Genomic DNA, 13,748 nt, shown 5'->3' on the forward strand with positions numbered 1-13,748 from the left:
GCAGGGAGAGGCAAGGACGTTTGAGAGAGTCCAGAGCAGACATGACTGTGATCAGTGTGAGAAGAGGAGCTAGGGGAGAGGAGAGACAGATCAGGAAGCTAAAGGGTAGAGGGGAAAAAAGCCAGGTTACCAAGATGGCTGGATTATGGTGGTAAGGGCAGCCTAGTCTCTGAACTAGAGAAGTTCAGGGCAGTGGGCAGGGCTTGCCAGTCATAACCTGTAACTGGTAGGGGCTGAGGGATGCAGGGAGAATCTGGCAACAATGTCTTGCTCAGGGCTTGCCAGTCATAACCTGTAACTGGTAGGGGCTGAAGGATGCAGGGAGAATCTGGCAATAATGTCTTGCTTGGATATATTAATTAGGCGCCTCAGCCATTTGTCCCTGGTTTGAGACCTAACACCCTGTGTCCAGGACGAAGAAGTGCCTACTGACTGCAGGAAAGGTGCAGGGACGACCTTGCAGTCCAGTTCCAAGTTTTGCAGCAAAGCCAATCTCAGCCTGTCTGGGACAGGTCTGTGCCCGAGGTGGAAGCCAGGGCTGGGAACCATTGTGCTGTGTCCCGCCGGTGCTGTGTCCCTCGGTACTCTGTCCCTAGAGGAGCTGTTCCTGTCATTCGGGACACACCAGCCAATCAGGGCCTCCGAGTCAGAATAGGGTGGGCATTTCCGGTCCTCCATTCTTCTGGCTCGGCGGCTCCAGGGCTGAGGGAGACTCTCTTGTTCCGTGTGCTGCGCTGAACCCGCTGCTGGGAGCTGTGAGGAGAGCGGGGCGAGCTCGGAATCCGCCATGGTGAGCGAGGGGCCGCCGTCCCCACGCAGGGAGGAGTCGAGGGAGCCGGTGTGGGTCCCGGGGCTGTGGGAATCGGCGGAGGCGGCGGCCCGTGAGTCTGAGTTCCCTGCTGTTCCTGCAACTCCGAAGTCCTGCAGCCTCTGAGTAACTTCCATATGCGGCGGCTGCGGCTGTGGCTACACAGAACACAGGGATTGGTATTGTGTTGGTATTGTGGCTGGATATTTCCTTATTGTGACATCAGCAAGCTGTGCGCACGCATGCGCCACTTGCGTTACTGCTGGTGGAAGGCAGGTTGTTAACTCACAGAGCCCTGGTCACACTAGTGTCTTCTAGAAGTTCCGCACTTGGCACTGAACATTCAGGTGTAGGACCGGTCTGCAGTTAATTCTGTGCAGGGCGTAAATTATGTGTTATTAATATATTTGCATGTAGAGATACCAGGGTGGTCACTTGTGTCAGTAAGATCAGGCATGCTGGGTTTCCTGGCCTGGTGAGTCAAAATTGACTCTATATTAATTGTATCTTTGTAAGTTTTCTCTTATGTTCTATTGATATCTATTCTTTGTGAAACATCACATAGTGTTTTCTAGGCCGCCTAGTGCTGCATAGTGAGAGCCCATCTCAAAAAACCTTAAAGAAAGATAAGTCTGTGTACCTTTTTGTCTGTTTTGTTTATTTATTTATTTTTTTTGAGTCAAGCTTTTTTGCCTGGTATAGGTTATGGAATTAATCTTGAGTTCCCTGCAAAAGCAGCATGTTCTCTTAACAGCTGAGCCGTCTCTCCAACCAAAAATCCAAGTATTAAATCTCTGTAATTTTAAAACCACAGGTTTACTTTTTATACATTTAAAAGTTGAATCTTTTATCAATATAAAAGCATTCAAACAATTATGAGGATCTATATGAGAAAAAATAAATTAACATGATACACTATTAATCTTCAAAAATTACATTCAAAAGACTTGTCTCCCTAGAGCAAAGACTGTTGTCCACTCTGCTCCATATATGTGTGTGTATGTGTGTGTGTGTGTGTGTGTGTGTGTGTGTGTGTGTGTGTGTGTAACATTTACATAAACTATTATAAGCTGATGGGTTAATAAAATAATTATCTTCTAGATCTCAAGTAAATGTATGGTGTTCATTGCATACTTCTTTTTTTGGCTTTCATTTGCTTTTTCTTTTTTTATTATTTTTTTCATTTATTATCGGATCAACCAGTTTCCCATTATTCCTATCCCCCTGTTCCCTACCCCCACCTCCCTTCTACTCTCCCCCCAACCACTCCTCCTCTGTCTCCATTCAGAAAGGGGCAGGCCTCTATGGGAGTGAGGAAAACATGGCACCTCCAATTAAGGCAGGACCAAGTTCCTCCCCCTGCATCAATGTTGGGCAAGGCAACCCAGCATCAGGAATGGCTCCCAAAGCCAGCTCAAGCACCAGGGACAGGTCCTAGTCCCACTGCTAGGAACTCTACAAACAGACCAAGCTATACACTATCACACATATGCAGAGGTCCTAGGTTGGTCCCATGCAGCTTTCCTAGCTGCCTATCCAGAGTCAAGGAGCTCCCAGGAGCACAGGTCAGCTGGCTCTGTGGGTTCCTCCATCTAGACCTTCACACACACACACACACACACACACACACACACACACACACACACACACACCTCATAATTTCCTTCCTCTCTCTCTTCCACAGGACTCCTGGAGCTCTGCTCAGTGATTGGCTCTGGATCTCTGAATTTGCGTCCATCAGTTACTGGTTAAAGGCTCTCTGAAGACAATTAAGATAGTCACCAATCTGATTACAGGAGAAGACCAGTTTAAGCACCATATTCACTGTTGCTAGGAGTCTTAGCTGGGGTCATCTTTGTGGATTCTTGGGAGATTACCTGGCATGAGATTTCTCCCTAATCCCAAAATGCTCCCCATCAAGAAATCTCTTTCATTATTCTCCCCATCTATCTCACCCCTAACCTACCTCATGTTCCCATACCTCCTCCCCTCTTAGTTTTCCCAGAAAATGTCTTCCGTTTCCCCCTTCCAGGGAAATCCATGCATCTCTCTTTGGGCCCTCTTTGTTACCTAGCTGTTTTGGGGCTATGGATTGTAACCTTGTTATCCCTTTACAGCTAGTATCCACTTCTGAGTGAGTACATAGCCTGTTTTTGTTCTGGATTTGGGTTACCTCACTCAGGATGATTTTTTTTTTCTAGTTCCATCCATTTGCCTGCAAGTTTCATGCTGTCATTGTATTTTACTGCTGAGTAATGCTCCATTGTGTAAATGTACTACATTTTCTTTATCCATTCTTTGGTTGTTTCCAGGACTATTAATACAGCTATGAACATGTATTGAGCGTCCTTTGGGTATATGCCCAGAGAAACTGCCATACCAATTTTCATAGTGGCTGTATATGTTTGCACTACTACCAGCAGTGAAGAAATTTTCTTCTTACTCCACATTCTCTCCAAAAGAGGCTGTCACTAGTGGTTTTGGTCTTAGCCATTTTGACAGATTTAAGATGGTATCTTAGAATCATTTTTATTTGCTTAAGTATATTGAATTATTCTGTAAGTATATCTTGGCCATTTGAGTCTTCTGTTGAGAATTCTCTGTTTAAGTCTGTACCTCATTTTTCTTTGGATTATTTGGTATTTTGTTGTCTAGTTTCTTGAGTTCTTTCTATATTATTCAGATCAGCCCTCTGTTTGGTATGGGGTTGGTGAATTTTTTTCCCCCATTTTGTAGGTTGACATTTTGTCTTATTGACAGTATTCTTTGCCTTACAGAAGCTTCTCAGTTTCATGAGGTCCCATCTATTAATTGTTGCTCTCAGTGTCTGTGCTACTGGTGTTATATTCAGGAAGTTGTCTCCTCTGCCAATGCGTTCAAGACTGGTTCCCACTTTCTCTTCTGTCAACTTCAGTGTAATTGGATTTATGTTGAGGTCTTTGATCCACTTGGAATTGAGTTTTGTGCAGGCAATAGATTTATTTGCATTCTTCTACATGTTGACATCCTGTAGATGTATCCAACCGTCTTATTAAATAAGAAACACAGAACCAATGCAAAGAAGAAAGCCAAGAGGTCAGAGCTAAGAGCTAAAACCTTACCCTTCCTCCTGCGGTGGTCCTACCTCTCAGAAAGAGACCTACTTCCTGTGTTAAAGTCTTTATAAAGACTTTCGTTTCTGCCTTCTCATTGGTTGTAAACCCAACCACTTGACTGCCTCGGCACTGCCTATCTGTACAGACCTCCCGGTTTTCTATGGTTGGTAGTGAGATTAAAGGCGTGTGTCTCCAATGCTGGCTGTATCCCTGAATGCACAGAGATCTACCTAGCTCTGCCTACCAAGTGCTGGATTAAAGGCGTGCACCACCACTGCCCAGCTTTCCTATGGCTTGCTAATAGCTCTGACCCCCGGGCAACTTTATTTATTAACATAAAAATAACATTTTAGTATAAAATAAAATGTCACCATATTTCCCCTTTTCTATTTTTTTTTTTTTTTTTTTTTTTTTTTTGGTTTTTTTCGAGACAGGGTTTCTCTGCGTAGCTTTGCGCCTTTCCTGGGACTCACTTGGTAGCCCAGGCTGGCCTCGAACTCACAGAGATCCGCCTTCCTCTGCCTCCCGAGTGCAGTGATTAAAGGTGTGCGCCACCACCGCCCGGCCCCCCTTTTCTATTTTAATAAAAAGAAAAAAGGAAAAAGCTTATAACTAACATAAGAAAACTATATACAAAAGTACAATAACTATATACAATATATACAAGTAATAAATACCTAAACAATGTCTAGTCCATTTGTATTTGACAAATCAGAGAAAATAATTCCCTTATCTATCCTATTTGAGTAAGTCCAAAATGTATCTAATTCACTTTCTATCCTAATTAATCTTCAACTATAACTAACTAATCTTCAACTCCCTCAGAGACCCAAGGAGGAAATAATATTAGCTAACAAAAATAAAAACAGGAAGTACATGCAAGCAACTTCCAAAAATTTGTGAGTTGACAGAAACAGCCAGCTGCCTGGACAGTCATCTGAGGTTTATCAACAGTGTTGGGGCATCATCTTCAGCCTATAGGCTTAGCATATCTGACAGACTCATTGTGAAATAGGATTTACACAAGGTCAACAGTTCAACCTCACATTGGATGAGAGCAGTCCATGTACCAGAAACACCTGAATTCCACTAGTGTCATGTCATGATTCAGGATTTTAAATTCTGGAAATTGTTGATGTTTTTTTTAATTCAGCTGTCCATTCTTCTTGGCTATGTGTGTATGTGGCTTCATCTCAGCATCCCATTCTTCTCCACATCCCTCTATTAAATGCCATTCTACTATTGAGAGGCGTGAGCTTAGTTACTCTTCAAGAATAACTGTTTCAGCTGCTGTTCCATTGCACATCAGAAGCCATCAGCCCACTGCCTGTTCGGTTGCCTTAGAAGAAAAGGGCACTGTACTTTTTCCAGATTGCAAAGGCCACTTCAGGGATGGTGCCATATTGTCCTGGCCTCAGAAGATGCCTTTTGATAAAGCCAAAACCACACTTGTTTTGGCAAGAATTGGTAGTCCTTTGTTTCATGTCCTGTCCATTTTGTCCTGTTGTCAGCAGTTGATTCGAGGATACTTTGTTGTCCAGTGGCTGACTTTTGCCACAATGAAAGTTAACTCCATATACAGTTTTTTTCAATCCCCATATTTTCTCTGAAGTAGATTGGTACTGCCAGGAGCCAACTTGTCTCATAGTCATAACAAAAAAGAAAAAATTTCCAAGTTATTAAAACATTTTAAATGCCATATTCTGTAGATCTCTGAAGGGTTTGAAGATGACCTGTCTATCTAAAATATATCTGCTCAATCTTGAAAACATACCTAATGTGACTACTAACTTTCATTTCTTTATATCCTAATAGTTGGTAATAATAACATTCAAGAATCAGAAAATTGCATTACATTGTTAAATGAACGGTATAAGTACAATTAGAAATATACATATAATTTGTATACAATATAAAACAATCCAATTCCATGTAAATTATTTAAAACTAGTAATTGTCTTTTTTCTTTCTTTTTTTTAAACAAGGACCTTAAATCTAATCTCATTTGCTTAGCCCTTTTCCTAACCCTTGACAACAACTTGTAACCAACCCCCCTAAACAAAGAAAATTACCCCAGACCCAAAATCCATTAAAAGACCAAAAAAAAAAAAAAAAAAAAAACCCACCCACCCCACTCCACCTCTTTGGGAATGTGGGCATTGTATTCTTAAAATTCCTTCCTGCTGGGTATGGGCGAAGGTATCTTTATCCTGAAAAGAAAAAATTTAGGTTAATTGTCAAATTCTAGGAAAGGTAACTATATCCTTCGTTATCCAGTCTGTCTATAATGCCAAAGTTCAGGGTTTATCTCAAGTTCTTATTCAAGTAGTCTTTGAGAATGGATCATCTCAGCTAGCCCTCTCAAAATTGCTCTGAGTACTTTGTAGTTCAAAGCTGATCTGTAGATGATGTTTGTCAGCTTAGTGATGTTATTATTGTCCACGTGGAATTGTTGTTGTGGGGCCCCATCTTTTTCCTGGAGACTTCAGTTGATGTTAGGCCTGGTCATGAATACCTGCAGAAAACTGATAAAGAGACACAAACATGAAGACATATATATGCAGCTAACTGAAGCCTTTGTTCTTTCTAGAATTAGTTAGTACTTTATATGACCATTCATATCTTAACAAAGTTTAAAATGTATATACATATATCTATATATATATATATATTAATCTTGTAAATTTTGATATAAAATTCATACTTTAAGTTCAAAGAATCAGAATAGAATCAAAGAGTTGAGATTAGTAATAGAATAGTCCCTTAATTAATTTGGCTTTTCTCCTGTCCCATAGCAGAAGATGGCTCTTTTCTTCTGGCATGATACAGGGAGTTTGCATTTTCCTTTTAACAACATGCTTGAGTTTAAAGAATGAGAGAGCCAATATCCAGTTATGTCAGCACCATTTGCTGAAGATGCTTTCTTTTTTCCATTATATAATTTTGGCTTTTTTTTTTCAAAATCAGGTGTTCACAGCTGTGTGGATTTACCTCAAGGTCTTCAATTCCATTGACCCACGTGTCTGTTTTTATGCCAATACCATGCTGTTTTTATTATTATAACTCTATAGTAGACATTGAAGTCAGAGATGGTGATACCTTCAGAAGTTCCTTTATTATATAGGATTGCATTAGCTATCCTGAGTTTTTTGTTTTTCCATATGAAGTTGGGTATTGTTTTTTTGAAGTCTATGAAAAATTGTGTTGGGATTTTGATTGGGATTGCATTGAATCTGTAGATTGCTTTTGGTAAGATTGCCATTTTTGCTATGTTCATTGTACCAATTCATGAGCATGGAAGTTCTTTCCATTTTCTGATATCTTCTTCACTTTCTTTCTTCAAAGACTAAAAGTTCTTGTCATACAGGTCTTTCACTTGTTAGATTAGAGTTACCCCTTAAATTTTATGTGTGACTATTGCAAGGGATGTTGTTTCTCTGATTTCTTTATCAGCCAGTTTATCATTTGTATATAGAAGGGCTACTGATTTTTTTAACTTAATCTTGAAACCAGCCACATTACTGAAGGTGTTTATCTGCTGTAGTAGTTCCCTAGTAGAATTTTATGTATACTATCATATCATCTGCAAATAGCAAAAGTTTTAGTTCTTCTCTTCCAATTTGCATCCATTTGATCTCCTTTTGTTGTCTTATTGCTCTAGCTAGAACTTCAAATATAATAGTCAATAGATATGGAGAGAGTGGACAGCCTTGTCTTATTCATAATTTTTATGGAATCGCTCTCTCCATTTAATTTGATGTTGGTTATCAGCTTGCTGTATATTGCTTTTATTATGTTTAGGAATGTTCCTTGTATTCCTGATCTCTCCAAGACCTTTATTGTGAAGGGATGTTGGACCTTGTCAAAGGCTTTTTTAGCATCTAATGAGATGATCATGTGGCTCTTTCATTTCAATCTATTTATATGGTGGATTACACTAACAGATTTTCAGATGTTGAACAATCTCTGCATCTCTGAGATGAAGCTTACTTGATCATGATAGATGATTTTTTTTTATATGTTCTTGAACTCAGTTAGCCAGTATTTTATTGAGTATGTTTGCATCAATGTTCATGAGGGAGATTGGTCTGTAATTCTCTTTCTTTGTTGCATTTTTGTGTGGTTTGGGTGTCAGGGTAACTGTAGCCTCATAAAAAGAGTTTGGTAATGTTTCTTCTTTTCTATTGTGTGAAACAATTTGACTATTGGTATTAGCTGTTCTTTGAAATACTGGTAGCATTCTGCACTGGAACCATCTGTTCCTGGGCTTTTGTGGTTGGGAGACTTTTAATGATTACTTCCATTTCCTTAGGGGTTATAGGTCTATTTAGATTGTTTATCTGGTCTTGATTTAATTTTGGTATGTTATACGTATCCAGAAAATTGTCTATTTCTTTTAGATTTTTGAATTTTGTGGAGTCCAGGTATTTTAAGTATGACTTAAATATGCTCTGGATTTTCTCAGTGTCTGTTATGTCCCCATTTTCATTTCTAATTTTGTTATTTGGATATTTTTTCTCTTTTAATTAGTTTGGATAAAGGGTTTGTCTATCTTGTTGATTTTCTCAAAGAACCAACTTTTTTTTTTCATTGATCTTTGTACTGTTCTCTTTGTTTCTATTTTTATTGATTTCAGCCCAGGGTTTGATTATTTCCTCCCATCTACTTCTCTTGGGTGAATTTGCTTCTTTTTGTTCTAGATCTTTCAGGTGTGCTGTTAAGTCACCAGTGTGAGATCTCTCCAAAGTCTTATGTAGGCACTTAGTGCTATAAACTTTGCTCTTAGTACTGCTTTCATTGTGTCTCATAAGTTTGGATATGATGTGGATTCAGTTTCATTGAATTCTAAGAAGTCTTTAATTTCTTTCTTTATTTCTTCCTTGACCCAGTGGTAATTCAGTTAAGAGTTGTTCAGTTTCCATGAGTTTGAAATTTGTCTCTAGTTTGTGTTGTTGTTGATCTCTAACTTTAATCCAGGGTGATCCGATATGATACAGGGGTTTATTACAATTATATTCTTTTGTGTTTGGGTGAGATGTTTTTTAGTTGTCTGTTAAGTCCATTTGAGTCATAGCAAATTCCCTTGTTTTTTTGTTAAGTTTCTGTCTGGCAGACCTGTCCATTGCTGAGAAGTGGGTTGTGTAAATCTTCCACTATTAATGTGTGAGGTTTGTTGTGTGATTTAAACTTTAGTAATGTGGATCCCCTTGTGTTTTGGGGCATAGATATTCAGAATTAAGACTTCATCTTGATGGATTTTTCCTTTGATGAATATTCAATGTCTTCCATTTCTTTGGATTAATTTTAGTTTGAAGTCTATTTTGTTAGCTATTAGGTTGCTTCTTAGGTCCATTTGATTGGAAAATCTTTTCCCAATCCTTGTTCTGAGTTAATGTCTGCCTTTGAAGTTGAGTTGAGTTTCTTGTGTGCAGTAGAAGGATGGGTCCTGTTTTCATATCCATTCTGTTAGCCTGTGTATTTTTATGGGTGAATTGAGTCCATTTATGTTTAGAGATATTAATCTCTAGTGATTGTTATCTCCTGTTATTTTTTGGATTTAGTGTTGTTGTTGTTGGTGGTGGTGGTGGTATTGCGTGCATGCATACATTTGGCACATATTTATCCCTGTGTGTGTTTCTTTCTTTGGGTTTTGCTGGTATGCAATTATCTATTCCCTGTGTTTTTGTGGGTGCAGCTAATTTCCTTGGGTTGGAATTTTCCTACTACTTTCTATAGAGCTGGATTTAATGATAGGTATTGTTTAAATCTTGTTCTGTCATGAAATACCTTGTTTTCTCCATCTATGGTGATGGAAAGTTTTACTTGGTATGGTAGTCTGGGTTTGCATGCATGGTCTCTTCCCATCTGCAAAATGTCTGTCCAGGACTTTCTGGCTTTTAGAACTCCATTGAAAAGTAGGATGTAATTCTGATAGGTTTGCCTTTATATGTTACTTGACCTTTACCTTTTTCCATTGCAGCTTTTAATATTCTTTCTTTATTCTATATGTTTAGTGTTTTGATTATTATGTGGCAAGGGGATTTTTTTTTTTTTTGGTCGAGCCTGTTTTGCATTCTTCCAGCTTCTTGTACCTTTATAGGCATGTCCTTCTTGAAGTTGGAAAAGTTTTCTTCTAAGATTTTCTTGAATATGTTTTCTGTGCCGGTGAGCTAGGATTCTTCTTTTTCTTCTATCCCTATTATTCTTAGGTTTGGTCTTTTCATGGTGTCCCAGATTTCCTGGGTGTTTTGTGTGAGGAATTTATTGGATTTAACATTTACTTTGACTGAAGAATCTATTTCTCCTAGCGAATCTTCAACACCTGAAATTCTCTTTTCCATTCCATCTCTTGTATTCTGTTGGTGATGCTTGCGTCTGTAGTTCCTGTTCACGTACCCAGATTTTCCATTTCCAGAATTTGCTTAGTTTGTGTTTTCTTTATTGCTTCAATTTCAATATTCATGTCTTGATCCATTTCATTTACCTCTTTGGTTGACTTTCTTGTCTTTCTTTAAGGGATTTATTGATTTCTTTTAATTTTTTTGTTTTTTTTTCTCTCCATTTCTTTAAGAGAATTTTCATTTCCTCTTTAAGGTACTCTCTCATCTTTAAAAAGTTATTTTTTAGCTCATTTTCTTGTGCTTCCGTTGTGTTGGAATGTTCAGGTCTTGCTGTTTTAGGATCTCTGTGTTCTGGTAGTGTCATATTGCCCTTTCTGTTGTTGAATGTATTCTTAAACTGGTGTTAACTCATCTGTTCTTCCACTGGCATGGGTTGTGCCTGTGCTTATGAGTCTGCTTGGGTTGCAGGTGAGGACTGGCCACTGAGATGATGAACAGGTTTGTGGGTTTGGGTGGTGGAGTGGGTCTTGGGGGAACTGAATCCAGTGGGTTGTGGTGATGGTGATACAGCCTGGAAGCAGGTTTCTTACCTGCTTACTGGCTGGTTGAGACAGCACCAGAGGAGTAGAGTTCCATCAGATTTGGGGGCAGGGCCCAACTGCCTTGCTGATACTGAGATGGAAGGGGGAGAGATACGGGATGTGCCTTGGGGTTTAGGGTCTGGTTGGTGGAGCAGTTCAGCTGAGGAGGTCAGTCACTAACCTGTTCTTCCATCTTGCATAGGTTGAGCCTAGCCTATGTTGTCTACTGGGGTTGTAGGGGACGGCTGGCCATGGGAGGATGAACACAGTGCATGGGTTTGGGCGGTAGAGTGGATCTTGGGGGAACAGAATCTAACCTGCTTGGTGGCTGCTGGAGTCTGCCTCATGCTTCTTTTTAACATGATCTGGAGCGTTCACCATAGGTTTTATTTCAATTTCTGTTAATTAATCTTTGTGTGTTTTATTGTGCATGCTTGCATGAATGTATATGCTTGCCAGCTTCTCTCTGACACAAGAAGAAGGGTCAGGTGTGTTGGAGCTGTAAGCTTGTGATATAACCATCCTGGGTGTTGGGAACCAGGCTCAGGTCCTCTACAAAGTAGCACAGTCTTGACAGCTGAGTTTTCTCTGCAGGCACTGTAGATTTCTGACGCTGATGAGCCAGTACCCTTGGAAGATGGTTTTTACTTAACTTTATTTTTTTAATGACATAAACCTGGCAGTCAAAAAGTACTCACTCAATGATATTTGATAAGCTTAAAAGCAAAGGTCACTATAGAATTCTCGTCATAACTGTCATGGCTATCTTCATGTTCATAAGTAAGATGATGCAAATAAACAGGAGCTTATGCTTTGAAATTACCAGATGCTCAGTGTGCTGGAATGTGAAGATACTTGGCTCCAGCAGGGTAAACTTGGAAGGGAAAGACATCTTTAGCCACTGATCACCTTCTGCATTCTAGTCTTTTTATCAATTGTATACAATTGTAAACAGTTGTAACAAAGGTACCATTTGCAACTCTGACCCATCCATGAGCTGTCAATCATTGTCCTGGCATTATATAATCACCATTAATAGCATATGACTCCACCTTCTGTTTTCCACATTCAGGTAGAAATGAGTAGCCGATTTTTAGTCAGGATCCAAATAGCTCTAGTTCTTTCATTCCTCTTAAGATATGTGCAAGGATTCTTCAATGCTGTCTCATTGTAGAGCTTTAAGTAAATTGGTTGGTGCAAACTTAGGTATTAGGCATTTTGATTTTGATGAAATACCACTGGAAATACCAAGAGCAGCTCATGAGGTTGAGAAAGAATTGGCAAATGAAGTCCTTTTTCCTGTCATGCCCTGGCTTGCCTAGTATGTAAAGTTAGCATTTTCATAGGTTCTTATAAGTTCTTGCTAGGAAATTTAGGGAATTTAAGATTAGATAGATTATCAAATTCCTCACCCCATGCTTCATGATCCCTTTTAGGCAATACAAAATAGATATTTAAAGGGAGCTGAGGGAACAGTCACCAGCTTAGTTGTCAGTGGCACTGTTGGCATATCATGCTTGTTGATCTTGAGGCTCTGCACTCAAGAAAATGAAATGATTTAGAGGGGGAAATTGTAGGACAAAATGCAGACATGTCCTGGTAGTTAGCCTACCTCATACACTATGATTCTAAGTAACAAGCATGGCCCATCATGCTTCTGAATATTCCCTGAAGTCAGTACATTGAATTATAAAGTTGCATGAGTAGCCAATAGCTGGCCTGCTAACATATCTGCAAGGTCCATGTCTCTTTTATGTGCCTCGTCTGCATAGAAACCCAGGTGGGATGTATGAGCATTCATGTTTCAATCGAATGTAATGTGCTAACCAATCAGAGTTGATAGGCTTCCACTATATAAGTAGTTGCTTACATGCAGTAAAGCAGATTCTGTTCCCTGAGACCATCTTTGGAGGAGTTCTTCTCCCTACCCTTTACTGAACCACAGGTATTGTGGTCTTTTGGGGGGACAGCCAGGTAATGATTGTAGCAGCAACTTAGTACCCAACGTGGGTAACTCACTCACCTACATTATAATCTGTGTTCACAAAGGCACATATGCACTATAAAGAAATGTCATTAAATATTTGAGAAACAATCAATCCTAAAAATTATTATCAGCGCTGTTTTTTTTCTTCCTAGAACGATCTTACTAATTCATGCTCACATGCCTGGAACTTACTATGTAGAGCACGATTGCCTGTGGCTCCCTGGTGCTAATATTAAAAGTGTGTGTCACTGTACCCAGCCTCATTGTTTGCTATTTAAATATCACTACCTGGAGAATGTAGCTTGGTAGAGATGAAAATGGAAGATGACCCTCAGCTATTTACTGAACTTGAGGCCAACCTGAGCTACTTGAGACTATTTCCACCCCAAACATAACAAGCTGTGTGTGGTGGGGCACAGTATAATATCAGGACTCAGTTGGCAGAGGCAGAAGGAGGGAAGCAAATTTTTGTTAGAGTTTGCATAGAGATCCAGACCAGTCAGGACTACATGAGCAGACTTTGTCCCTGACAGCAAAACCACAGAAGATGTCATAACCTATGAAAGTAGGATAGCTACAAGTGATTAAGGTGCTTGCTTCTGAGCCTGAGTTCAATCCCCAGGACCCACCTGATGGAAAAAAAATGACTCTGACAAGTTATTCTCTGACTTCCACATGTGTGTGACATGTAAGCCACCATGCATGGAAGAAGGGTTTTGGGTATGTAGGTCAGGGGTAAAATACCTAGCCAAGCATGTGAAAGCTCTGGATCCCATCCTAGCACCTCAGAAAATCATCTTGCTTGAGACAGAATTCTGCTTTGCTGTCCCTGATCTCCTGCACCTCCCTGTGCAGCCCATGCTAGTCTGGATGCTGGGATTACAGGCATGTGTCACTAGTCGGCTTGATATATTGTTTAAAAGTCTCCTGAAGAGT

The 13,748-nt window shown here is 39.7% G+C and overlaps 1 protein-coding gene across 1 annotated transcript in view; it reads left to right on the forward strand.

The window, feature by feature from the left end:
- Positions 1 to 634: 634 nt before the first annotated feature.
- The window catches only part of LOC121826015 (uncharacterized), a 29,867-nt gene continuing 16,753 nt past the window's right edge, over positions 635 to 13,748 (forward strand). Inside the window, exon 1 of the mRNA XM_076558675.1 lies at positions 635 to 790. Coding sequence (XP_076414790.1) covers positions 788 to 790 — 3 coding nt within the window. The 5' untranslated portion in view covers positions 635 to 787. The remainder of the gene's footprint in view (positions 791 to 13,748) is intronic.

This window comes from Peromyscus maniculatus, chromosome 22, assembly GCF_049852395.1.
Source record: "Peromyscus maniculatus bairdii isolate BWxNUB_F1_BW_parent chromosome 22, HU_Pman_BW_mat_3.1, whole genome shotgun sequence".
Lineage (NCBI taxonomy): Eukaryota > Metazoa > Chordata > Mammalia > Rodentia > Cricetidae > Peromyscus > Peromyscus maniculatus.